General features: G+C 36.9%; 2 protein-coding genes across 6 annotated transcripts in view; one reads left to right on the top strand and one right to left on the bottom strand.

Moving 5' to 3' along the window:
• LOC100375472 (transmembrane protein 181-like) overlaps positions 1–6889 on the bottom strand; it is a 40682-nt gene extending 33793 nt beyond the window's left edge. For 3 of the 5 annotated variants that reach the window (XM_085505703.1, XM_085505701.1, XM_085505700.1), the window contains exon 1: positions 6574–6889. In XM_085505703.1, the coding sequence (XP_085361829.1) occupies positions 6574–6713 (140 nt within the window). In that variant the 5' untranslated portion in view covers positions 6714–6889. Of the gene's footprint in view, positions 1–5877; positions 5981–6573 lie in introns of those variants that run through there. The other 2 variants (XM_085505702.1, XM_085505704.1) reach the window with 2 other exon arrangements.
• A 6963-nt stretch (positions 6890–13852) lies between these two features.
• LOC100374622 (protein lin-12-like) lies at positions 13853–24211 on the top strand. The gene is made up of 10 exons (XM_006815998.3): positions 13853–13970; positions 18559–18693; positions 18949–19065; positions 19774–19881; positions 19985–20074; positions 21043–21177; positions 21388–21507; positions 22383–22484; positions 22648–22761; positions 23733–24211. The coding sequence occupies exons 1-10, from the start codon at positions 13913–13915 to the stop codon at positions 23807–23809; spliced, it is 1056 nt and encodes a 351-aa protein (XP_006816061.3). The 5' UTR covers positions 13853–13912; the 3' UTR covers positions 23810–24211.
• The last annotated feature ends 2939 nt before the right edge of the window (positions 24212–27150 follow it).

Below are 27150 nucleotides of genomic sequence, written 5' to 3'. Positions count from 1 at the left end.
TTTCTCATAGCATTACATGCAAAAAATGAAATACGAAGAAAACATGGTTATGAATAAAAGATCAATAATTGAAATGAATCTCCCCACATACTGGGGGCGGGCACAAGAAATATTCTGATTCACAGATCAAATATTTTCCTGAGAGAAATCAATAACACAATACACGTTTAAAAAACTCAAGGTATATATAAATTGTTCAAAATTGTAACAAGTGTTCAAACATATTTTACAAGTCCTTTATAATGTCACGGACAAACTTTCGTGCTGCTATTGCAGCTTTCCTCGGCGGTCTTGAGGGCGGAGATTTAACAGTACTGTCCGGTTGATCAATTTCACTTTCCTTGTCGGTAAGAGGTTGAAACTCCTGCTGGCTATCATCGGTGGATATCTCCATCGGGTATAATTTCTGAATCGGGCGGTTTGTTGTGCCTGTAGCGGTACGTAATTCTGCTGCTCGTACTAATCCATCTGGACCGTTAAATAATTTGGTGACTTCAGCAATGTTCCATTTGAATCGACGCTTGACGTCATCATGAACTATTACTACGTCACCAACCTTTATGGCGTTGTGTTTACTTCCGTCAGCTGTGAAAGCGTGTCTTTCTCGCAATGCCGAGAGATATTCTGTCGACCAGCGCTTCCAAAATTCATTTTGGAGGGCTGTTAACAATTGATATCGACTATTCATTGTGTGGTGATTTCCACGGATTGATTTGTCGAGTTCATCATCATCGACCGGTGAGTTCGGAAGTGGGGTTAATAGGCGTCCCGAAATCAAATGTGAAGGAGTCAGCACTGTAAGGTCGTTGTTTGACGGCGATACATAAGTCAAAGGTCGGTCATTGAGAGTTGCTTCAATCTCGGTTAGAATTGTGCGGAGCTGATCGAAAGTGGCTTGAGTTTTACCAAGGGTTTTCTTAAGTGCCGTTTTTGTCATGCCGATCAGGCGTTCCCAAAACCCCCCTTGCCAGGGAGCTCGTTTGGGGATGAATGTCCACGTTACCTTATTTTCGGCGAGAAGTCCTTGAACTTCGGGTGATGACAATAGTTCATGCAATTCGTGCGATGCCGCCAAGTAAGTCGTTGCGTTATCGGAAAGAATTTTGGATGGTAGCGATCGTCTCGCTGCGAACCGTCGAAAGGCTAAGATGAAGGAGTGCGTGGATAGATCGGGTACAAGTTCGAGGTGCACACCGCGGGTTACCGCACATGTGAACAAACACACATATGCTTTAGCTGATCGGTGATCGGCGGTACGTACGTACAAGGCACCGGTGAAGTCAACTCCGGTGACAGTGAACGGGGGCGTGACGGTCACACGGTACTTCGGAAGCGGTGCAGTAAGTGGCGCATTGTAGGGTTTACCGTCGACTCGCTTACAGGTGACACAGCGTCGAATAATGTAATTAACAGTCTGTCTGATGTTCGTAATCCAATATTGTTGACGAATAGCAGTCACGACAGCCTGTGTCCCACTGTGGTGTAGACGTTCATGTTCTCGGCGGACAAGTAGCGTAGTAAAGTAATGTTTGCTTGGTAACAATGCAGGAAATTTAGTAGTAAAGTTCACATCTGCGTTGTGAAGTCTGCTGCCACAGCGCAAAACTCCGTCGTCATCGATGAATAAACGTAGTTGTCTAACAAGTACACCAAAGCGTTTATTGTTGTGACGGATGGTGGTGAATGAATCAGCGAAGTGTCGTTGCTGAAGATCAGAAACCCATGTCTTTTCAGCTTTAGCGATTTCTTCAGCGGAAATTGATGAATTCGCGGTAGAAATACGTCGGCGAAGTTTATCGACGAAACGACGAATTAATACAGTAACTCGAAGTAATCGTTGCAAAGTGCTGAAGCGAGTTGGGTCGATTATATTCTCGAGATTGATGTTGGGTTCATTTGGTTCGTCGTCAGCATCATTCATCAACAAATCGCTATCGTGACGCGGTAACGTATCTGAAGTCGCGTTGATTGACAGCGGAGGAATCAGCTCACCTAGCGGTTGATTGGCTGAATGTAGTATGTTGACACTGACGTCATCACTGAGACTGGGGGAGTGTTCAGAGGTTTCACATACATTGTAGACATGCAGTTCAGAGTTAGTAATGCGACTTGCAGAGTTTGCGTTATTGTTCTCGGTTTCGTGATCGGAGGGACCGTTATCAAGTTGCGACGATCGGCGTTCATAGTGCGTAGATGCGGCTGGTGGCGCGGCGTTCGATGACCCCTCGTTGACCGGTCGTAATGATTCGCGTGTGTATAATGTAGAGGCGGTGATCATTTCAACTTTTCGCGGTACAGCTATAGATAATTGTTCATCTACAATTTCCTTTATTGGCGAAGGCATGTTTATCAGTACATGTAGCATGTTGGTTGTAGACGAGGTATTTCCGCAAGGCTTAGGTCCTGAAAGAAGGTAACCAAATGGTGACATGACAGCAGTCGGTCCGTCTCCTCGAACGACCCTGTCAGTTACGTATTGCCAGTAATAGTCGGCACCAATAAGTATGTCAATGTCAAAGTTAGGTTCTTTGTCATTAATGGGGTGGGCGAGTACTAGGTCCCTTAAATGTGGTAATTCTAGTAAATCACTAGTGACATAGTTTTCCATATTAGCAGAAATTTCAGGTATCAGCAAAGCGTTCATTTGTGATACAGTACCGTCTAATGCGTGTAAATTCAATGTCCCACTTTGTAGTATACGTCGTTCAGCTTGTTTACTTCCAAAAGCTGAAAGGGCAATTATTTCTGGATTAGTCGTGTTCATTGCAATTTTGCTAGCAAGGTTTTCAGTTATAAAACTTCTATTGGCACCCTCGTCAAATAGTACAGTAGCAGTAGTCATGTTATTGTCATAAGAAACGTTAATTTTGGCAGTCTTGAGTAGTACAGGTCTCTGTGAATAGCCAACATTACCGGAATTTGAATGAAATACAGCCGAATTGTTACTGACTTTCGGGTCAGTAGGATTCTCGTTAACCAGTGTCGATGAGCAATCGGTGTGATTGCAAGTGTGAGCCAGTGTACCTCTCCCTGGCACCGAGGTGTAAGTAGTTTTAACGTGAGTGTTTTTATTTGAAGAATGTGATGTATTGGAATGTGAACGGTTTGTTATTTCCTTGTCTTTACTTTTGTCATGCAAGGAGGTGTGATGTTTTTTTTGACAGTGGCGACACGAATACTTCGACCTGCAGTTATTGACGACATGATTTCCCAAACAGTTAAAACATAACTTGTTGCGTTTGACTATGTCAAGTCGTGAATCAAAATCAGAGACAACTACACAGTCGTTTGGGGTATGACCCCCTTTACAATAGGTACATGGAGGAGAGGAGTAAGTCTGTCGTGTAGTCGATCTTCGGCCACCTCTGGTATTAAATGGCGGAGCGGTTCTCTCGCCTCCTCTCGTTGATGTATGGAAGGTGGCTATGGTAGGAGTCTGTCGAGTATGATTGTCAAAATCACCAATATGATTTACCTTAATTTCAGTTAGTATAGCCTTACGTAAATCGGGAAGTGTCCACGGTGTATCTCCCCGGATGCGGTATAGCGTACGATGAAAGTCAGTGGGTAATTTCTCCAAAATTAACGGTATAAGTAATTCTCCATATGCGCTTTCATCTTTGCCGTGCGAATTAAGTCCACGAACATGCGTTTCAATCGTGTCGTAGAAATGTCTAAGACTCGCTGTGTTGTTCGCCGGTGTAGGTAGTTCCCATAATGCTTTGATGTGTGCATTGATGATGGCTTGTTTCACGCCGTATCGTTCTTCTAGTAAAGTCCGAGCATCGATGTAATTATCGTTAGTGAGTTCGAGTCCTTCAATGGATCTAGCGGCTTCATCTTGTAGTAGGCTGCGCAAATAAGTAAACTTTTGCACATTAGACAGGCTTTCATCGCTGTGGATGGCGGCATTAAATGTATCGTAGAAACTCGTCCAGCACAGAGTATCTCCGGAGAAAGTTTGCAGTTCAAGTTTGGGTAGATTTACTGTTCTTCTTGGCGATGCGTTTGCTTGGAGTTCGTTGGCGCGAAATGAGGGGTTAACGGGCGGTGCGACGGTACTATTTTGAACTCGCGGTTTCGCTATCGAGATAGTGTATTCAACTTGGTCCTTCTTGATGACGAGATCGTCAAAGTAGTCACACGATTCTGTGCATTCATTCTCGTAGTCTTCGTCGCTGACTTGCTCTAACTGCATTTGTTGCTGAATTTGTTTGTCGAGATTACGTAGATCAACAACCCGATCGTTCAAAACTTGAGAAAGAGAGTTGATTTCTCGGTAGAGGCTTTCTTTTAATTCGTTCTCTACTTCGTTAGACAGTTGTTGTAGTTTAGGAGTGATTTTGTTAAATGTTCTTGTCATCAAACTGCGTTGAATACGACGAGTGAGCTTGAGTCCCTTGACAGAGAGAGGGTTGGGCTGTGCTGTTGCGGCATCAGTCCCCGATGACGTTCCTGGATCAGACATCGTTGTAGAGTACTTGCTTCTCCGTAGAAATGAGAAATCCTGGTCTCGGCACCAAAAATGTGGGGGAAGGGTGAGGTTCGGGTCTTCTCAGTCACGGAAGTGAACACTGAAACGGACACGTCATGTAACTGGAACTCAATCTCGTTTATTCTTCAACAACAACGTAATACAGATGTTAACTCGTAAACAACTGGAAAGCAACTGCTCAAAACGAGCGCAAAAACATACAATGTTGCCAATTGCCAATATCGCGTCAAGTAACAATTTGTAGGGCGGGAGGCGTTCTCATTGCCCGATTACGAATACGGTGTTTACTCCGACGTTCGGAACACATATTGGCCAAATTACAACTGGGTGTGCTAGTTTCTCATAGCATTACATGCAAAAAATGAAATACGAAGAAAACATGGTTATGAATAAAAGATCAATAATTGAAATGAATCTCCCCACAGGTTTCAGTAAAGCATGTTAATTACATTTGTGACTTATTAGCTATTTACAGTTGGCCTTGTTAGACAGACAGCTGACACTTTTAGAAATATTAGTGTAGCAACTAAGGTATCCAAATCCTGTTGTGGTACAAGAAATGTTCAGTTATAAAAATATTGCAATTACTCTCTTAAATGAATGTAGTCTTGACTACATTCATTTAACCGTCCCGGAGGATCAGGAGGAATTGCTTCTCTGCCCGGTTCGAGCACAGAGTTGCTACGAAAACCGTACTAGGGATTTGAGACACTATATGTAGTTTTTGCTGAAACTGAAGAGGCCTTTTTATCATGCAACAAATAATAGGAATGATAAGTAATATAAAACAGATGTCCTATACACTGATCACTGAAAATAACATTTCAGGGTCAGGTCAGTCAAGGGACTGGGCATCACACACAAGTATGAGACGCAAATATCAATCTAGAAGGATAAAAAGTTGTTTTGAACTCGTCTTCTGGCTTCACGTTATCTATATTTGCAAATAACTTCACTAGTATTGTCACAAACAAAACTGAAGAGACATGGCAAAGGGTGGGCAGCCTTTGAGATTTTTCAAAACAATGCCTGTTGTTTGTTTATATTTCAGTCTGCAATGTGGCTGGCCGTGGCAATGTGTAATCCATGTATTTCCACTGTAATAATACGGTGAAAATTGAGACGTGACGATTGACTACATCTGCATAACTGCATTATAATATGGACTGTCCGCGTCGCAAAAATTATCGAGCTCATCATGTTAGTGACTGGTCTGTTAAGTTAAAGCCTTATGCAATTTTACATGTACATGTACGAGGCTAAGTACAGCGACTGACCAGAGTTATTTTTCTCTTTTACGGTAAATTTTAAGTAAGCACTTTCAAACTTGAATTTGCGTAACTCATTGAGAACAAGTAAAACGGAGACGAGAAAATACTCACGGTTCGACGATCATTTTGCCGTCAGTTCAATGTTGACAAATTCACTCAGCTCCAAATTTCCAATATGGCGAATGCCACGTTTACGCATGCGTTCTAAGAAGTGACGTCATTGATATACCACCTAATGTTTGCTCAGATTTCATGTTATCAAATTTGATACAGATTGCAGGCAAGATACTGAATGTACTCGCGCGATGTTAAATGTTTAAAAAAAATATTATTTCAACTAACAATTGACAATACTTTGTTTTATACTTCTTATCCCTCACGTGGTACATGTTTTCGTTATATGATATCTGCCATGATTTGTCCTTGTGGTGTTTTTTTTTTATTTGTAGAATGATATATTTGTGAAATAATTTAGTATTTATAATATTATGATTTTTGTAATTACGGTTCCCAGCAGTTTCAGTTATTATTGAGTTATGCAATTTTAAGTGTAAGTGTTTCCATAAATAAATTCATAAAGAAATATATTGGTATTTCAGTAGGTGTTGTATTCCATGTACATACCGACAACAGCGAAATGAATGATTAAACTACACTTATATTGTGAGCAAGGTTTTAAAAACAAAAACATGATATTACCTTGAGAAAGATTAAGGTCAAACTGGGAGACATCAATCGTAGAAAACGATCGATTACAATGTCGAATTGTCAGAGAAACATGACCTCTAAACGTGACTGCCAACTTACCTGTACAGCCGATCATGGTGGTACTGTGGAGAAAGATAACTCTCGAACGCACTGAACAGATCCGTGAACTGATGGAGAACAGATCGCACCTTATTAGTCCAGGATGGCGACTGGTATCTGGTGTAACCTAACTCATCCATGCTACAAAGCAAACAACGTGACTGTTATGTCTTAAACACAGCTGAGAAAGGATGACGGAGCAGGCGCACTGAGAACGCATAAGTAGACTAGGGAAATCAATCCAACGTTATTATTATTCATGAAAAATGCCATTTACCTACTGAATTATTCTCTATTTAATGAGCACGGTTCTTATCTCTAAACAATCAGCGCGCATATAGTCTGAACAATGTCAACATTGAAAACAGTACGCACATCGTACTAATGAGATATACACCATCGCCATAGCAACGGGCGTGACGTAGAATTATCTGAAGTTGGCTTTTATGGATTTATAAGGATAATCGACTATCACGTGATCCAATAGTCGTCAAATGTATACATTATGTCACGTGACATGGTTAAGTAATTTTTATTGGAAAATACAAGTACTATATATGCCGTGCATTAATCACGTGATCGAAACAAGAGTGCGTTATGAATTGAAGACCGGACCATAACAGCTAAAACTAACAGTAGTATATAGGTAGTATTGTAAATATTTTTATCAATTTTCAAAGTGCCACACACTGTTAACACTGTTTTCACGTATTATTACCTTAGTTACGAAATTCGTTTAAATGTGTGTGTGTTTATAGAAGAGGACATCATATATTGTACAATTATCCTGTGCGCAAATAATTCAGTTGTAGTTTTAATTAAGGATATTAAGCCAGATATTAAGCCCGTCTCTAAGAAATATTTTTTTTTTATGTTTGCGATTTGTTTACTGTTATATTACAATAATCTTTGAAATTTGTTTTCCGACGAGTCTCCTAAATTTGAAGATATACTGTAAAACATGTCTTTTTAGCTAGCATGTTATTTTAGCTAATTTAGCTAATCTGTAATTTCGCTAATTCAAGATGTCACTAATTTAAAATAAAGTATATTCTCACAGCGAGATTGTTGCAACTTTAGCTAAATTATAATTCAAATTCGCTAAAATGGCATGTAGTTATTTAAACATGTTTTACTTGAGTAGTACGTCTGATGAAAAACGATATTTTCAGTTGTCACAGTAACGATAGTTAAAATTTGTTTCCGTAAAAACGCAATATTTTAAAGCGTGTCTTCGCATTTTACTGCGGATGAATAGCTAATTTGTCATCAAATATATTCAATGATGATCGTATTCGTCTTCTCATTTACTCACTTAATTTTTGTTTCAATTGAACTGAAATCGCATACAGTAAATTTTGACAAACGATAATAAAGCATTCAATTTTATGTTATATATTCAGAGATTTGGGGGGAAATGCAAATTCACTCGTTTCCCCCTTGTCGCGACCTTAATAAATGCGAAGTCTTTTAAAGCGCGGTGGTCGTCGAGCCACGCATGTGCGAGATATGGGTCTCATATAAATGCTGAAAAACAATATCAATGATAAATTATATAATGTAATTAAAAATATGTATGAAGATGTCAACTATGACATAAAACTAAATAATGGTATTACCAAACAGTTTAAATCACTCAGAGGTGTCAGACAAGGTTGTAACATTAGCCCCATATTGTTCAATCTTTTCTTAAATGATTTCCCAGATAAATTGGATGAGACATGTCAGCCTGTTAAAATTGGAAAGTCATCAATAAGTAGCCTACTTTATGCAGATGACTTAGTATTACTCTCTGAAACAGAGGAAGGGTTACAAAATTGTTTTACTAAGCTACATTCCTATTGCACTAATTGGAATTTGGAAGTAAACACTTCCAAAACCAAAGTAATCGTCTTTAACAAAAATGGCAGGTTGCTCAATCATAAATACAATTTTTATTATAATAATATAGAAATTGATATTGTGAGTAGTTATAAATATTTAGGTATGGAGTTTAAGCCAAATGGAAAGTTTGATTTGGCAAAAGAAAATTTATATACAAAGGCAGTCAAAGCATTTTTCTTTATTAAAAAATCTCTTAGTGGGTCTACCAAAATTAATATAAAAGCTTGGCTGAATGTCTTTGATCATGTTATTAGACCTATATTAACATATGGCTGCGAGATTTGGGGGATAGAAAAGTATACAGACAAAACAGTCATCGAAAAAATTAACATAAAAGTGTGCAAACTACTCCTTCAAGTTAACCAGTCTGCAACAAATTTGGCTGTAAGAGGAGAGCTGGGTAGACATCCACTGTCAGTATTTATTAATAAAATGATGATAAAATACTGGCATAGATCATGCACTGTGAAAGAAAACACTTTAATTCATGAGGCAATGTCTTACAATATCGACAATAAAACAAAGTGGGCAACAACAATCAGTCAAATAACTGGTGTTGATAATATTAATGATTACTGGAAGGGGGATAGTAAAAGTGTGAAGGGAGTTTTAGAAAAAAATAGAAGATGATTATTCAAAAAAGTGGAAGAGTGACATTAATTTAGAAAAATCTGATTCAGGAGAGCTCAACAAACTTCGCACCTACAGGAAGTTTAAAACAAACTTCAAAATGGAAAAGTATTTGATGGATGTGAATAATTCAAAATATAGAAAATATATTTGTAAATTAAGAATTAGTGACCATCAGCTTATGATTGAGAAAGGGAGGTATACTAGACCAAAAACAAAACTGGAACACAGAATCTGCACAAGATGTGACAATAACTCAGTTGAGGATGAGTACCATTACATTATGGACTGCCCACAGCACAATAAAATGAGGCAGATACTTTTTACAGACTTACATAAGGATAATCCTAATTTTACTTCAATGGATTATCCCGATAAATTTATTTACATTATGACAAACTGCCACATTAAGCTTGGTGTGTTTATAATGCAAACAGGTGTGTATTAATAAAACACCTGATTCTGTACTACCTTGTAATTGCCTTTTAATTAATCTGTTATCTTAATTTTTTGATTATCGTTTTTACTTTTTTTTTTATTTCACTTGACTATGTTCATCTTCTATAGAAAGAATAATGTCAATCAGAATAAAGTTATCTTATAAACAAAGATGGCGACAGTGGCTGTTGCGCAGATCAACTTGAACGAGTACAAAATGAGACGTTACCAAGGTATCGAAGTAGTCACCGACGGTACATAGTGTACGTCGCGCCTAGATAAGAACTTGCACTCGTGATTTCTATTAGGAGAGCGCGTTGGATTGTGTTCATTAAGACAAATGTCGCACATGCGCAGCGCGACGACCATTGTCCTTTAATACAAAATAGCTGAAATAAATATATCAAATACTGAAACGACAAATGACCAATACTTACTGTTCCACATATGTATTGAATGATACATTTAGCGAGACAACAATATTGACAATCATTCAGAAAATCGTATTGGACATTCTTTAATAATTTTCAGAATAATAATAAATAAATAAATTAATTGAATAATTAATTACTTAACTATTAATCTCAGACAACTAATAGGTGTCTGAGTATTAATCAAAACTCCAATTAATTAATTAATCGCTCAATTAATTAACTAATTAATTAATTGGAGATTTGATTAATACTCAGACAATTATTACTAGTAGTTGTCTGAGATTAATAGTAAGCTCATAAAACACACATCTGGTACGGAAAGTACTCGCCTAAAAAGTAAAAACTGTTTAATGAACCTTTTCAAAGGCGTACTTAAAATGTCTGTATGATAAAACCGAACACTGAGCGTGTACCTGAATCAGCGGTTTGTTTGACTATGATACTGTTATTCACGAGTGTTATGATTTCTGTATGTTTGTTTTTTATCAACAATGCTTCGTTAGTTATCAAGTGTGTGTGTGTTTTGACTGATACATTTATTCAAGTGTTCATTTGGCAGTACTAAAGCGGATACTGATATTACTGATACGCCATCCGTTGAAAAAACATTTTCAGATTTCCAGTACAGTAATCTTAAAGCGGGAGGGTCGTCACCTGCGCACGCGCAGGAATTAAGTTCCAAGCGACGATAACAACACACGCTAAAACGCAAAGGCTCATAGGTAGACGCTTGTTTGTAAACAATGACACGCTATGGCTATCTGACGCATGCGCAGGTGACGTATAATTAATGGAACGAATAAAAGTGTTGTTTCTAGTAGCAACATTTACAAGGTGATGGGAATAAGTGGGACTGTTACTCTTGAAACTGCGCGGATACGATGTGCGATTGGTGACGAAAACGCGAAATATATGCACGTACTATTTCGCCCAACTGCTGTTAGTGGGAAGGTATATTTGCATGAACAGAAAATACTATATTCAGGTACATTGCCGTGCATATCACGTGACAACGATTGTATACGTCAAAAGTTTATATCTGCAGGGCTTGCAAGTAAATAAACTCTGAATCAGGTCCTGTCTCTGTGTCTGAGTTAAATCCTCAAGTCAAATCTCATTGTTCTCATAAATGTCCTAGGACTTCTATATGCATTTTTTTCTCAATGATCGCCTTGGAACTTACATATAAATCATGTGACATCGGAGATGAAAAACTGACCACGTTTTACTACACTATTTTTTTTATTTAGTTATTCTTTCTTTCCTAAGAATAAACCATGAAGCTGGATTTAAACTCGAAGTTCGCCCATAGGGGGCGATGTGACAGACACGCTGCCCATTGGCCTATCTCGAACACAATGCCTCTGATCGGTTTTGGGGTTATATGATGTTACGAGTTTGATATTATGCAGATCCTGTATTTATTTACGACGATTTATCGATTATAATATAATATTTGTCTTCACTATGATAAATCCTGCCATGTCATGTTTGAATTCCTGTAGTACAGAGACGGCGCACGATGGGGGAGGGGGGGGGGGGGCTAGATCTGCTCATCAGCGGCCCTCACGCCGAAGGCGCGACCTTACTAGGGGTGTCCGGGGGCATGCTCCCCCTAAAAAATCTTGAAATCTGACCCTCTGAAACGCTATTTCCTGCATTTTGAGGGGAAAATTTTGCTGACTTACATAACATAACATAACATAACATAACATAACATAACATAACATAACATAACATAACATAACATAACATAATATAACATAACATAACATAACATAACATAACATAACATAACATAACATAACATAACATAACATAACATAACATAACATAACATAACACAAAGGGTTTCAGCTTGATTTTTGGGGGCGCCCCAACATTTTTTCGGGGAGCAACCATCACATCATAAAATACTCGAATCTGATCTGACGTCAATTGATACCAAAATGTAGTATCAATATTTCGTGTCTTAGTGTGTGTTTGAAGGCCCGAGATATTGATAGGTCCATATGTCACTAGCAACAAATGTTGGCGCCACATTGTCCCGAATTGCGGTTTGAAAGTCAACATGTACACTATTTGGGTCATTCAAAATACCAGTGTAGGGTTAGTGAACGCACGGTTGTGTATACGCATACTAATACCTACAATATGCTAATAACCTTTAACGAGGTTATGACGTACACATATCTCATAAATATTATTTGAAAGTGAAGTTATTAATAAAAAATATTTAGATGAAAGTCCGGAATCACGTATATTCGGTCTTGACCCCCACTCTGTCTATTGTAGTTATTTGAAGACTGTAAACGCTTTCTATCATACTAAACTGGTCACCAAATTTAACAACTGTTTCTGTGGCTTACACTCAAATCTACGTGAGCTACGGCACGCCTCAATAGGTCTCGATTGTGTACAGCGCCACCAGTGGCTCCATCATGATGTGTCTAGTAGCGATAATTAATAACAGTTGTACTCGTCGGCTTCATCTGCATGCCAAGAATATCTCAACTATCGGGTGCAGCTATATTTAAGATGGATGACCCGCCGACATTACTCCTATTGTATTTTATTAATTTCTGCTTCTGTCTGGTTTTCTTTTGACTTCGCCACTTGTGAATGTATTTCATGTTAAACGTATTTCATGTGCTGCTTGGGCGGGGGGGGGGTATGTCTGTGGCCTGGGACCATTGTGCTCTCAAGGAGGGATTCTGGAAAAATTGCGCTATCCAACGCATCGTTCTTTATTTCATGTTCGTCTACTAAATGGCGACGGCACGGACACAGAATCAAAGAGAACCCGTCGTAACGTGTTGCACTATAGGTATCGAAGATATTAATAATTGATATTACCCTACAAGTAAAAAAAAATTACCGATAACTATTTTCCATATATCATATATCTTGTATTGACCGACCTGTAATGTATATGATATATACCGCCTATCCCTAACAGCCAATCAGATTCGCGCATTTGGCGGTCGACATATTCGCATATTGACTTACCAGCAGTCAAAGACGTAATGATTCGGCTTCTGCGCTTGCGCAGACGTTATGATTGATCTAAAAAAATGCTAATTCACCGTTGTGGTTATTTTATTGCGTTTTATTTAGGTCCGACCAGGGTCCCATTGGCCCTAAGTCCAATGTTCTGTTTGCGCGCGTCATGTATAAACATCGCGGCCTCTGAAATGTCAGACAGTCGTCCGTAGCTAGCTGTTACTTACAGAAATCTCAAATGTGACAGACATTTTAGAAAAGATTATTGAATATCAATATAAATGACCCATTGATGTGATGAAACAGCTACTTGTAAATGGAGATCCCCAGACCTCGCTAAAACGATTTCCTTCGGGTCGACACATCTGTAAATCGACCTTAGCCCGGGTCAATATTTCTATATTACTTTTTTCTGTAAAACACTTTGAAATATCTACATGCATTAGCTGAATCTTAATTTAGCTAAAGTGCCAACAATCATACTGTGAGAATATACTCTAGCGACATCATAATTTAGCGATATTGTGGATTAGCTAAATTAGCTAAAATAACATCTAGCTAAAGCTAGTTTTACAGTATTCAGGTCCAGTAGTTCGAAACAATGCCATTTATTTTTAAAAGGCCCTATAAGGTATATGGTGACTTTGACCTCGGGCCGCAAAAGCCGTATCCGGTCCATATAGACTAGTTTAAGACGCAATTATATGTTCACGGATACCAGTCTATCAAGGCGCTTGTTTATATGACCACAGGGTCATTTTCAATAAAAGACACGCCACGCCTGTTATCGGCTACACAACACTGACGTCAACTGCGGCGACTCGTAAAAGAGTTAACTATTGGACAAAGAGTAAGAGTGGGACGGTTTATGCAAATTACTTCCGTGTTTCAATACTTGTATGCTGTAACGAAGACCATACCATAACGACACCAGCTTCTAGATTAACAATATGCATCGCACAGGTTTTATAGCCTTTGTATCAATTCTCTTCTTCACTTTGACTTTAGGTGAGTATGTTATTCTACTTATGTAATATTCTGAGGCCGAGATCTGGGCCAGTCATGGTAATTATCAATGGTAATTATTAATGCAAGTGTACCATATAATGTTAGTAGTTTCAAGTGAGAACTGTTTAGATGCGAAGTGGTAAACACACGTCTGTAAATTTCTAGTATGTGTGTGTGTTGGTTTGGAGTCGTATCGTCACAACGCTGTTTAGTCCCAGCTGTTTCGTCCAGTGCGGTTTTGTTCCAAAGCTGTTTCGCCTAGTGCAGTACCAGTCAATATTTTTAAATAAATCAAGGGCCATGCACACTGCCAGGACTAAACTATTTCCTCCATGGGATGGACAGTTTGTATCAAAGCGCGAATGAACATACCACCACGGTTTTAGTAACCGTGATACCACGTTTCAAGAGTGGTCATGAGTCGATCTTGTATAACTAATATTCACGGTTAATTAGTTGAAGATGGATGTCTGAATAGCCGCAATAGGTCATGTCATACGACTATCTTTTATCGTCATACACCCTATTTCTCTCTCTCGACGCTTGGGAATTCTCCGCAGTCGTATGATAGTATTGTCCCGTAACATATGCATTGAAAATGGCTGTTAATCTTGTACTTAACAAATGGAATGGTAGGATGTTTTTTAAGTTGAAACATCTGTTCAAGCAATCCACTAATACAACCAATGTATTATCTGACAATCTAACCCGTCAATAGAAATAGAAATTAATTTCAGTTAGTTTGAAACGCTTGCAATAAAATCACACAAAATGTGAAAAAAAGTACAGCATTTAGGATCAAACTGTTACTGGGACGATATACCTTTAGGGTGTAACGGTGTTTGGGTGAAGCGACACTGGGGTATAACGGCTGGGACGAAACGACAGTCCTTCTGTGTACCCTGAGTGTTTTAATTTTAATGTTAATACTCAAACTTTATCAGGATTCCTGTAAGCTTTGATGAATAGCGATAATGATTACAATCTCCATTGCTTAGTGTAAACACTGTGACTACTTTCAACTTGAAGACAAGACATAAATCTCAAGTGCAGTCGTATGCACTGGCCGCTGTAAATCTTGCCGGCCTGGTCAGTAGATGCTGTATCGTAAATAAAAGAGACCAACGGACAGGACTGAACTCGGGGCTTAGTATAACTATTTTTAACGTCGGATATAAAAGTGAGAATGTCACCGCACGTCATCGTGTTTGAATGCGTTCTACCATAACTTTCATAGCGTTATATAGTGAACTACAATAGGCTATTGTGATATTTTTACAATGAATTGAATTCAGCATTATGTCTAGTTGTTTCTTCTGAATACGTGTAGTATGTCAAAACAGGTCACTTGACAAAACATGGTGGAAAATGGCTATTTATCAAAGATTGATGCGACATAGTTACTGATATGACGCAACCTGCAACCTGTAGCAGTTATACGATGCGACACGTACATATAGGTGTATCGGTAGGCGCGAGTTTGAATCTCACTTGGTTGAACACAAAACACATGAGCCGGCCTGTACCCTACGCGAGTTCACTGCCAGATCTACGACTTTGACGATTTACAGGGGGAATCTTTGTTATGATCTGCAGTCCCTCTATTTCTCACAGGATCTGGCTGACGTTGGTTGACAGGGTCGCGCATCAATTTGACATACCAACAGTTTGGAGAAACAGCACTGACATTCAAGGCCTTGAACTGTCAGAAAATAATACCCTGACTGCTTTGGTAGTAGACCAAAGGAGTTATTAATTTACTTGGGCGAGTTGCGTTTCTGAGGAGGATAATACTTGTTTTGTTCAAGTTCATTTCATATCAAAGTAATTGTCCAACTTTGATTCAGGAGATGATAACAATTTCAATTTTGGATTTAGGTTGCCCATAGTAACTGGTATGTTTAGATATGGCAAATTATCAACGTCATCAGGAGATTATTATGATTTATCAATATTTTTGTCATGAAATCAATTATATTTATTCAGACCCTCAACTCGACCGTTTACAATGGGAATAACAGAGCTATGTGACAATTTAAGACCCAGGCTTCAACCGCTTGGGCAATCATATGTCTCCCCTATGCCGCCAATCCCATACAACGGCCTCCGACCTCTTACCCAATCATAATTCTCTCTTGTGTGACCAATCCCATAAGGCCTGATGTTCGATATAGTCAGTTACACGTAAAGGCACCAGTGATATAGATACCCTTTACCGCTCGAATTTAAAATGTACATAAGTTTGTCATTGTCATGATTATGTTGGTGTTCAATAAATCTGTCCAATCTGTATCTTGTCAGCATCTGAAGAATGTTAATCCACAAGATAGAGAGAACGACTCCCAGACTCCAAGACACGGACTCTTCGCTAGGTTACACCTCAACGAGTCGTTTGCTTGGAGTTGTCTTGGATCTCGGTTACCCCGCACGTCTATAAAGAGATATTTTTAAATTAATAGTTAGTACATATAAATTTAGTATGATTAATTCCAAAAGTTTAAATTTGACTGTTTTAACTTAATTTAAACTTTGTCTTTTTGAAAGTGTTATAAGTCCTGTCGTAACCTTCAAACTTTACAGCTGTCTGTCAACCTGGTTCGTCGGGACTGTTTATGTCTTCAATTCTGTACATAAATAAATACATTCTATGAGAGAATATATAACATTTCACATACCGTTCGGAACTGAAAAGCCCTGTAGGTAAATAAACCCAGATTTCTTCAGAATTTATGACTTACTGAATTTTTTAGTCCCCGTACGGACGCAGTCCGAAAATGAGCATTTATGGATTGACCTCTGTGCGTCTGTGCGTCCGCGTGTCCGTGCGTCCGTGCGTCCGGACCTGTATCTTAGACATGCCTGGACCAAACACATACATCACACATAATATTATACATATGCACATCAATTTGTTTCACAATCTGATTCAAGATAGCCAAGTGGCAGCCATTTTTGTACTGAAAAATCATCAAAATCAAGTATTTCTCGACTGTTTACAGATGGATGTTTTTCAAACTTGGTATATACATTGGACATTGTAGGACCTTGATTCACATCATTTTGATTTTCAGATAAGATTCAAAATGGCCATTTTAGTTGATGAATGTGGTTCTAGTGCCATATCTCTGACTTGCTTTGACTTATTATGCTCAAATTTTAAATATTCATTATACATCATGTCATAGATATACAGATATATTGGTTTGACGATCGCCATTTTTGTGCTAAAAATCATCAAATATAAAACATTTCTGGCATTTATGGCTGGATTTTGTTCAAACCGGGTACATACATTAGACATTACGGGTTCCTGATACAATTCATTTTACTTTTCAGATTGGATGCAAAATGGCTGACTGGCGGCCATTTTGTTTTAATGAATGGGCTTCTAGAGCCACATTTCTGACATGCTTTGACTGATTATGTTCAAATTTTATATATTCATTATATATGTATTCAAAATGGCTGTTTCAATTAATGCTGTTCCAGAGCAATATCTCTCAATGTGGACAAGTACTTGTTTATCGCAACAATGGTGTTTTAGAACCACCGTGTTGTGTTGCCACAACAACCATCTGTGGAAATACCAACAAATGATTGATAGATGAGCGTGGAGTACACCGGGTTGCCATGACAACGTAGTGTTTATTTGCAATACAAGTGCAACCAAAAGCTCAAAGATCTTTCTGAAATATAAGTTGTCAGTTTAAAGGTGAAAAGGGACTGCAAATGTTAATAATTTGATGAGTGTCATAGCGTGTTACCTAATATCAGTTACTAGTTAGAGTTCTTGACCTATTCAGTTGCTTTAAAATAAATTAAATTAAATTGAAACATCAATTCAGCGATGGTGATAAATTTGTCACCGGAGTGTAAAACGATTAGTGTATTACGTGTAATGAAGTAACTAAACAATTTATTTCGAGAGTCAAGATAATGAAACTATGTGCACGTGGGCTCATTTTGTGAATTACAATTCAGATCGAAGATTTTCTGAAGTAATTTAGTTAGAGCGGAGAATCTTAGTTCTAGAAAAAAAGAAGTACTTTCAGTCAAAAAGTCAAAGTTGACGTCAACTCATTAACAATGACTGACCATGGGGGCAATAACACACGTCTACCCCCAGGTATTTTGATTCATCCAACAAATCAGTCTACTATAAAAGTATTAATTATTCGCTGGTTTGTAATTGCACTATTTCCGTTGATAAATAAAATTCGCTAAATTACATTCACGTGAGCATGTAAAATAACAATATAACTCAAGTTCGAAAACTTAAAACCCGGTGAAAGTGCTCAGAACATCAAAAGAGTCAAATGAAATGCCAGTGAGAAGATTTTTTTACAGTATTTCCCGAAGCCGCCAGTCAATATGTCTCGTTAAGTAAAACTTGTATATTGGAATTTCGTCTGCTTTGCTTCGGTGTTATGTGAAATCTCGGACAACTAACATTGATTCTACTTGTGGCCATCGATGAAGTCCTGTAGGGGAGCTTCCCGATTGGTCCAGAAGACTTTAACACGTATTGTGCACTGTCACATTGTATTTGTTATTGTCACTAAATGTGTATTTGGTTCCATTTCAACAGGTCAAGTATGTGAAGATGGTGGCGCTGAATATGGTCATGGATGTTTAAACAATGGTGTTTGTGAGTTGGATCCACACGACAGCACACTGTATTGCTCCTGCCAAGTTGACTTTACCGGTGATTATTGTGAAACAGGTAAGCTGAGACGCGCTGACTTTACAGAAAACATACTACCTCAAAAAAGTATTTATTCGTAAATTTACTTCCGATTCTGATGGTTTATATTGTAATGGTATGCGTGTGTTTGTATATTAACCTTATACAATGTGTCAACTATTGTATTCAGTGTATTTTGAACCAGTATATTTAAAACACATAACGACACCACTAATTTAAATAATAATAATATTAATATTAACAACTTTACTTTGGGTTCATTTCACTTCACAGAGATGCTCGTTTGTAGTGACTCGGTACCGTGCCTAAACGGGGGAGTATGTATTGAAAGCGAGGCCGGAAACGAGTGCAACTGTGCTGAGGGTTACACGGGATACCTATGCGAAACAGGTAATGTCATACAAATTACTTGTAACATCTGTATCTGTACTGAAAGTTACACTGGAGACCTTTGTTGATCATTGTAACTGTTCTGCAGGTTACACTAGGTAACTATAGAAACCAGCTAATACTATGAGTTAAGTGTACAGAAAATTAATTGCTACACTAGATAATATGGGATACAAGTAATACATGATAAATGATGTGTGAATAATTACAGGCATGAACGAATACTCACATACATGTTTATACGTGCAACACAAAATTCGAACTTGCACAAACGGCGTAGCGCCTCGCCACTGCAGACGAATGCGCTAACACTCGACCATACTAACTGACCGAAAAATGTAACTGCTACAAGTTACATTAGATACATATAAGAAACAAGTGATACTATGATAATTTACGTGTAACCAATGTAACTGTACTGAAGGTTACATGATTGGATATCACTGCAAAACGGATAATACTATACGTAGTGTAACTGTATCTGGTGATAATAAAAAGATAACAGCAACTCGTTCGACACTGGATATTAAACATGTCTAATTCTTTGAACGTATGAAAGAAAACATTCCAATATCATCAATACCAATTATCGATAAGACTCTAACATTGACATTGAACATAATTTGAAATAGGTAGGCAGATACGTGAAAAGTACTTGTTGTATTGCTACTACTTTTATTTTAATTATTGACATGGTTTGTCTAATAGAATTTGACTGTGAATCTAATGACGATTGCTTCAATGGAGGTACATGTGATGACGAAACGAATCGATGTACGTGTCTTTCTGGAGTCACTGGTTACCACTGTGAGCGAGGTAAGAACATTACGACTCAATGATTCGTATGCAATAATATCGCCCTGTGATGTATGAGAAATTCGTAACAGCCTAGTAATACAATATAAATTTCTTGATACAGTTTTTCCAACCTGCAATTGTTCTGATACAATAGAATGCGTGAATGACGTCATCTGTCCATGCTGCTGTGAAGGGGAAGCATGCGTTCCAGGTAATTTTTGAATTACTTTACTACGTTAGTTCTCAAACACTGTATATGCTATGGAGTAACTACACGTGTATTTGTGTAGCTATATTTCAGATTTGTGTGGTCTGTGGGATATCTACCCAGAACAATTTATGTAATGTATGTCTGTCAAATCGAACGTTTTGGGATGACAGGCATCGTAATTAATGGATATTGTAATCATGAAACAGATTTTTCCTAAAAGAAAATCTTTCAATTTTATATTAAAGCTATATCGTCACACATGTATATCTTATTTGAAGCCGCTGTCACACCAAATACAACTCTTACGGTTAGATATCTGGGTCAGAAGCAAATTCCCAATCATTTCAATCTGTAAACTTAAAGCGTATGTGAGAAGTTTTGTTCGAGATTACAATATTTCCACAATCCTTGTGTTGAAGACAGTAGCAGATATATAATCTTAGTGTTGGCTTGGAGAGTTTATTTTATGATTTTCATTGAAGTATTGTATTTTGGTTCAGTTTATCTCGCAGGACTACTGATGTCTTATGTGGGTAACTTTTCACAGAAAGCATCAAAGTTTATGTGTTATTGTATATGTTGCGTGTAATTATTAACACAAGTTTACCGACCAAAAGGCTGTCTGCATAATGACAATTACCAAAAGGGTCATACTACAACATCCTGGATGACTTACTTCATCTGCATATTGTATTCATTGTGATCTGTTCCATATTTAGCGTCTATAAAGTTGTATCACTGAGTCATTCATAGTCTAGGTGTAATGTCAATTTGATAATTCCTACTTTCGTTTTAACAACGATGAATGATCATTTACCGTATGTGTCATTTTTTCGGAAAACGTTACCAGAGAACGTAGCTTCAGCATTTATTTTGCGATGATTTGGCCAGTTTTGTTATTACTGAATGTTCATCTCTTTGAAAATTCTACATGTGAAAGAATTTAACATGAAATATGTTATTTATAGAACCCGTATGTGAAGTAGACATTGAAATTGGACATGGGTGTTTGAACGGGGGAGTGTGTACTTCTGACGTCGACCCCACAGAGTTTGACTATTGCCAGTGTCCCGATGGATATACTGGCGACTATTGCGAAACAGGTAAAACATGGTTTCTTATAATTTAAAGCTAAATAGTATTTTTGTTCATGAAACTTAAAATGGATCAAAATGATTTGAAAAATATCCAAATTACTCGCAGTTATCAAAATATAATATAATAGAAAGACGATTAGACTAGGAGCACATATTTTATACTGTGAATATGGTAACATGCAAGCTTGAATATGAAGATACTGCGTTTTTTTGCAGAAATGCTTGTTTGTGGACCAACGTTGGATTGTATGAACGGTGGAACCTGTTTGGAAGATGATGGCGGCGAAAAATATTGTAACTGTCCAGACGGCTACAGTGGATATCTATGCGAAACAGGTAAATTCTAGTCTGACAACTTCAGCTACAAATTCTACAAACCGAAGGATATGAAAGCTAGTCCAAATGAAGAATATGAAAGCTAGTTCACGCCCAAAGATATTATAGGGCGTTGTTCGCTACGCTTGTTTTAAGTATATGTTCCGTTACTAAAACAACTTTACGGACAACGCTGTTGTAGCGACATGAGCCAGTTTTAATCAATAAACGACATTCGCATGTTGATTGGAAATATGTAAACAAACTGAATGACGTCACAGTTCGACGGCCAACGATTCGGTTCTGTTGTTATGTCGCAGTGACAATAAAGTGGATTGAAGCAGTTGGAATAACAGGAATAACGGTTTAAAACACTAATGACGAACAAATAATAACTATCATCCAATATGTAATTAGCTTAATATTAATCATATAGACCAGTACCAAAATATGGACTTTTAATTAATACCCAGATTACAACAAAAACGTGAAAGTACACTTGTTGTTTATAGTGGCATTTCGAGTTCGTAGGTGTTCGTAGGTGTTTTTGAGTAAAAGTTCGTGGTGTTTCAAAGAAGATCTATGGCGTTTCGGCAACTGTTCGCGGTGTTATGGTATTACGTCGTTTGTATGTACTATAAAACATCCTCCAAAAGACAAAATCAGCATAAAATGCACAGGGAAAACATACACAGAGAACTTGAAATGAACTTGATAATAAAAAGCATAAGTGCATAAGTAGCAAACTTATTGATTGCAATTCGACAATAGTGTTACTAACACTGACGTTACCGTCGACTATACAAAAGAACAACGCCGACAGTAGAAAAGCTGAAAAACATAAAATTCCGTTCTAGCTCAACTAAAATATCCTCATTTTATTATTTGCATAACAGAAACAGACTGCTCTTCTGATGACGACTGTCTAAATGGCGGTACTTGCGATGGTACTCGCTGTGTATGTTTAAGTGGAGTTACCGGCTACCATTGCGAACGAAGTAAGTTTTATTGGTGTCGCACGTTTATCTTCTCACTAAGTACTCAAATACATTGTAGTGGTGATATGATTCATAGAATATTGGCATACTATCATTCTTATTCAGTTTTACGATATCTGTCCTGATATACAACAACAACATGTCTTTCTGTTGATTTATATAGTTTTTCCTACCTGTGATTGTATCGATGGTATTGAATGCGTCGGTAATGTTTGTCCTTGCTGCTGTGAGGGCGAAGAATGCGTTGACCTTACCGACCCTAATCCTGCCGAATCTGGTAAATAAGACATCATGTTTTATTATAAATGGGCGTTTTCGTCACGAGACATGTCAGTAAATACATATTTTAAATATTTGTTTTGTTTCATACTGGATCTGTTCACATTTTAATTGAGGGTATCTTGGATACCAAGATGAAGTCAATGGCCAAATATATAAACAATTAAAAGACAGACTTGTTCAAAATGCAAACCAAATCTTTGTTCTTTCCCTGTCATTTTCAATAAAGAAACTTGTCAATATATAATGTGCGGGCGAGATCTTGATAACAAAGGGCAAAATAACCAATTACCCTACTTGGATTTGGGCGTGGGTTTTTTGTCAACCATTTGACAACAACTTTGATACCAGATTTGAACGGCTTCAGAACATCCAGCAAGGCGAACGTTTCCACATAACAGTAAAGTAATGTTAATTTGACAGCGCCTTGAAGAGCCTTTGTGCGCAACCAATCCACGCTTCCGTTAATGATCCATGAGATTTGTAGCAATTACCACTGATGTTACTCACATATACTAACTTCAGTCCGCACTACTTGTCAGAAAACTTGGCTGCGAAAGCTACGCACAAATTCTAATATGATGGTTAGTCCTTATTTACTAATGCGGGATTAGAGTTTCCTGTTGCGTCGTCGGCAGATGTGATGAACTTATTAACAAATGATGCATCGAGAAAAATAATATTCTGATTTCAAATTAATGTTAATAATAAATTTGGTGATTGATGTAGCCGAAAAACGCCATCTTTGGGGGGGGGGGTTGATTCAAGTGCGATAGCAAGTACACAATCTCATTTTATATTGCTTATATGCTACGAATTTTTGATGTTTAAAAGTGATTTCTTATCTCACATGAACTGAATGTCCCCATGATCCTGACTGATACTCTAAGATTAAAATGTCATTCGATACATGTTAATTCATAACTGATTAATAATAATTGTAACATCACTCATTCGTATCGTCTACAGATGATGGTGCATGCATATTACCATCTATTGTCACATCACTGCTGCTGGTGGTCTTTGTGGTGTACTCGGCGCGATAGAGATCAGATTGAACCTGTACAGTGTCGTCATGGATACGTTTATAACAGTCTTTATATAAATATGTAATGTAGATTGAAGATGTAAATATCGATCAGAACAGTAATTTATAAAAATGTTGTTAAATACTGTACATACAACAGTCCTATATAAAGGACGCATTTGTCATGATGTAAAGTTGCTTGATTTAACTGACTTTTATAATAAGATGTATATATTTTTATGTTCTTCATTGAAAAATTAATATAGCATTTATTAATCATATTCATATCATATCTAACACCGCATGCGACTTGACTTAAACACGCATTACAAATGATGATGATGATGATTCCGAATATAACAAATTGTATGTATTTGTATGTTCTTCATTTTTTTTAAATCAATAAAGCATTTATCAGTCATTTTCACACCTTATTTATTGGCATGCTAGACACCGTATGCATCTCATCTATTGTTATGACTGGGACAGTGTAATTATGTTCTGTTTTCTGTATTCCCACATCATATAACATACACGGTATGATTATGTTCTGTTTTCTGCAGTTCCTACATAATATAACATACACAGTATGATTATGTTCTGTTTTCTGCAGTTCCTACATAATATAACATACACAGTATGATTGTGTTCTGTTTTCAGCAATCCCTACATAATATAACATACACAGTATGGTTATGTTCTGTTTTCAGCAATCCCTACATAACATAACATACACATTATGTTCTGTTTTTTACATTCCCACATAATATAACATACACAGTATGATTATGTTCTGTTTTCAGCAATCCCTACATAATATAACATACACAGTATGATTATGTTCTGTTTTCTGCATTCCCACATAATATAACATACACAGTTTGATTATGTTCTGTTTTTTGCATTTCCTACATAACATAACATACACTGTACGATTATGTCCTGTTTTCAGCATTCCCACATAATATAACATACACAGTATGATTATGTTCTGTTATCTGCATTCCCACATAATATAACATACACAGTATGATTATGTTCTGTTTTCAGCAATCCTTACATAATATAACATACACAGTATGATTATGTTCTATTTTCTGCAGTTCCTACATAATATAATATACACAGTATGATTATGTTCTGTTTTCAGCAATCCCTACATAATATAACATACACAGTATAATTATGTTCTGTTTTCTGCATTCCCACATAATATAACATACACAGTATGATTATGTTCTGTTTTCAGCAATCCTTACATAATATAACATACACAGTATGATTATGTTCTGTTTTCTGCAATTCCTACATAATATAACATACACAGTATGATTATGTTCTGTTTTCTGCATTCCCACCTAATATAACATACACAGTACGATTATGTCCTGTTTTCTGTATTCCCACATCATATAACATACACAGTTTGATTATGTTCTGTTTTTTGCAGTTCCTACATAATATAACATACACAGTACGATTATGTCCTGTTATCTGCATTCCCACATAATATAACATACACAGTATGATTATGTTCTGTTTTCTGCATTCCAACATAATATAACATACACAGTATGATTATGTTCTGTTTTCAGCAATCCTTACATAATATAACATACACAGTATGATTATGTTCTATTTTCTGCAGTTCCTACATAATATAATATACACAGTATGATTATGTTCTGTTTTCAGCAATCCCTACATAATATAACATACACAGTATAATTATGTTCTGTTTTCTGCATTCCCACATAATATAACATACACAGTATGATTATGTTCTGTTTTCAGCAATCCTTACATAATATAACATACACAGTATGATTATGTTCTGTTTTCTGCAATTCCTACATAATATAACATACACAGTATGATTATGTTCTGTTTTCAGCAATCCCTACATAATATAACATACACAGTATGGTTATGTTCTGTTTTCAGCAATCCCTACATAACATAACATACACAGTATGATTATGTTCTGTTTTTACATTCCCACATAATATAACATACACAGTATGATTATGTTCTGTTTTCTGCATTCCCACATAATATAACATACACAGTATAATTATATTCTGTTTTCTGCATTCCCACATAATATAACATACACAGTATGATTATGTTATGTTTTTACATTCCCACATAATATAACATACACAGTACGATTATGTTCTGTTTTCTGCATTCCCACATAATATAACATACACAGTATGATTATGTTCTGTTTTCTGCATTCCCACATAATATAACATACACAGTACGATTATGTTCTGTTTTCTGCATTCCCACATAATATAACATACACAGTATGATTATGTTCTGTTTTCTGCATTCCCACATAATATAACATACACAGTATGATTATGTTATGTTTTTACATTCCCATATAATATAACATACACAGTATGATTATGTTCTGTTTTCTGCAGTTCCTACATAATATAACATACACAGTATGATTATGTTCTGTTTTCTGCATTCCCACATAATATAACATACACAGTATGATTATGTTCTGTTTTCTGCAGTTCCTACATAATATAACATACACAGTATGATTATGTTCTGTTTTCTGCATTCCCACATAATATAACATACACAGTATGATTATGTTATGTTTTTACATTCCCATATAATATAACATACACAGTATGATTATGTTCTGTTTTCTCCATTCCCACATAATATAACATACACAGTACGATTATGTTCTATTTTTTGCATTCCCACATAATATAACATACACAGTACGATTATGTTCTGTTTTCTGCAGTTCCTACATAATATAACATACACAGTATGATTATGTTCTGGTTTCTGCAATCCCTACATAATATAACATACACAGTCTGATTACTGTTCTGTTTTCTGCAGTTCCTACATGATATAACATACACAGTATGATTATGTTCTGTTTTTTGCATTCCCACATAATATAACATTCACAGTCTGATTATGTTCTGTTAATTAGTCCCCGTTCAGGCGAAGCCTAAAAGGGGAGTACTAGTTTTACTTTCTTTCTCATTTTCAAGTTGCTGCAAGTTATCTCTCACATTTTCTCAGGGACTCTACAGCAGATGTCAATGAAACTTGGCAGGTTGATGAACAAGTCTGTGTTACATATGCACGTAATTTTTTTTTCCAGATCTGAAAATCCTAAGTGGGTCTTTTTCAAGATTTTCAACCAAATTACCTCTCTCTACTACACTGACAGAGCAACTGAGCATGCTTAGAATAATTGATTCTGTTAAATTCAGATCCAGATTCATGAATTCCTGATATCTGATTCACAAGTTTTACCAATGTATTCGATCGGTAGTGTATACTTTTCAGAACTCAGAACCAACTTTGCAG

Source organism: Saccoglossus kowalevskii, chromosome 11, assembly GCF_978046115.1.
Source record: "Saccoglossus kowalevskii chromosome 11, keSacKowa6.1, whole genome shotgun sequence".
Classification (NCBI taxonomy): domain Eukaryota; kingdom Metazoa; phylum Hemichordata; class Enteropneusta; family Harrimaniidae; genus Saccoglossus; species Saccoglossus kowalevskii.
The sequence above is the reverse complement of the archived record's forward strand: the minus strand, read 5'-3'. Positions and strand labels throughout refer to the sequence as shown.

Excerpts from the sequence above, each read along its gene's own strand:
- LOC100374622 (XM_006815998.3), top strand. The coding sequence starts at position 13,913 with ATGCATCGCACAGGTTTTATAGCCTTTGTATCAATTCTCTTCTTCACT. Across the intron at positions 19,066-19,773 it reads GGGATACCTATGCGAAACAG|AATTTGACTGTGAATCTAAT; the intron begins GTAATGTCATAC and ends TTTGTCTAATAG. Across the intron at positions 20,075-21,042 it reads AGGGGAAGCATGCGTTCCAG|AACCCGTATGTGAAGTAGAC; the intron begins GTAATTTTTGAA and ends TGTTATTTATAG.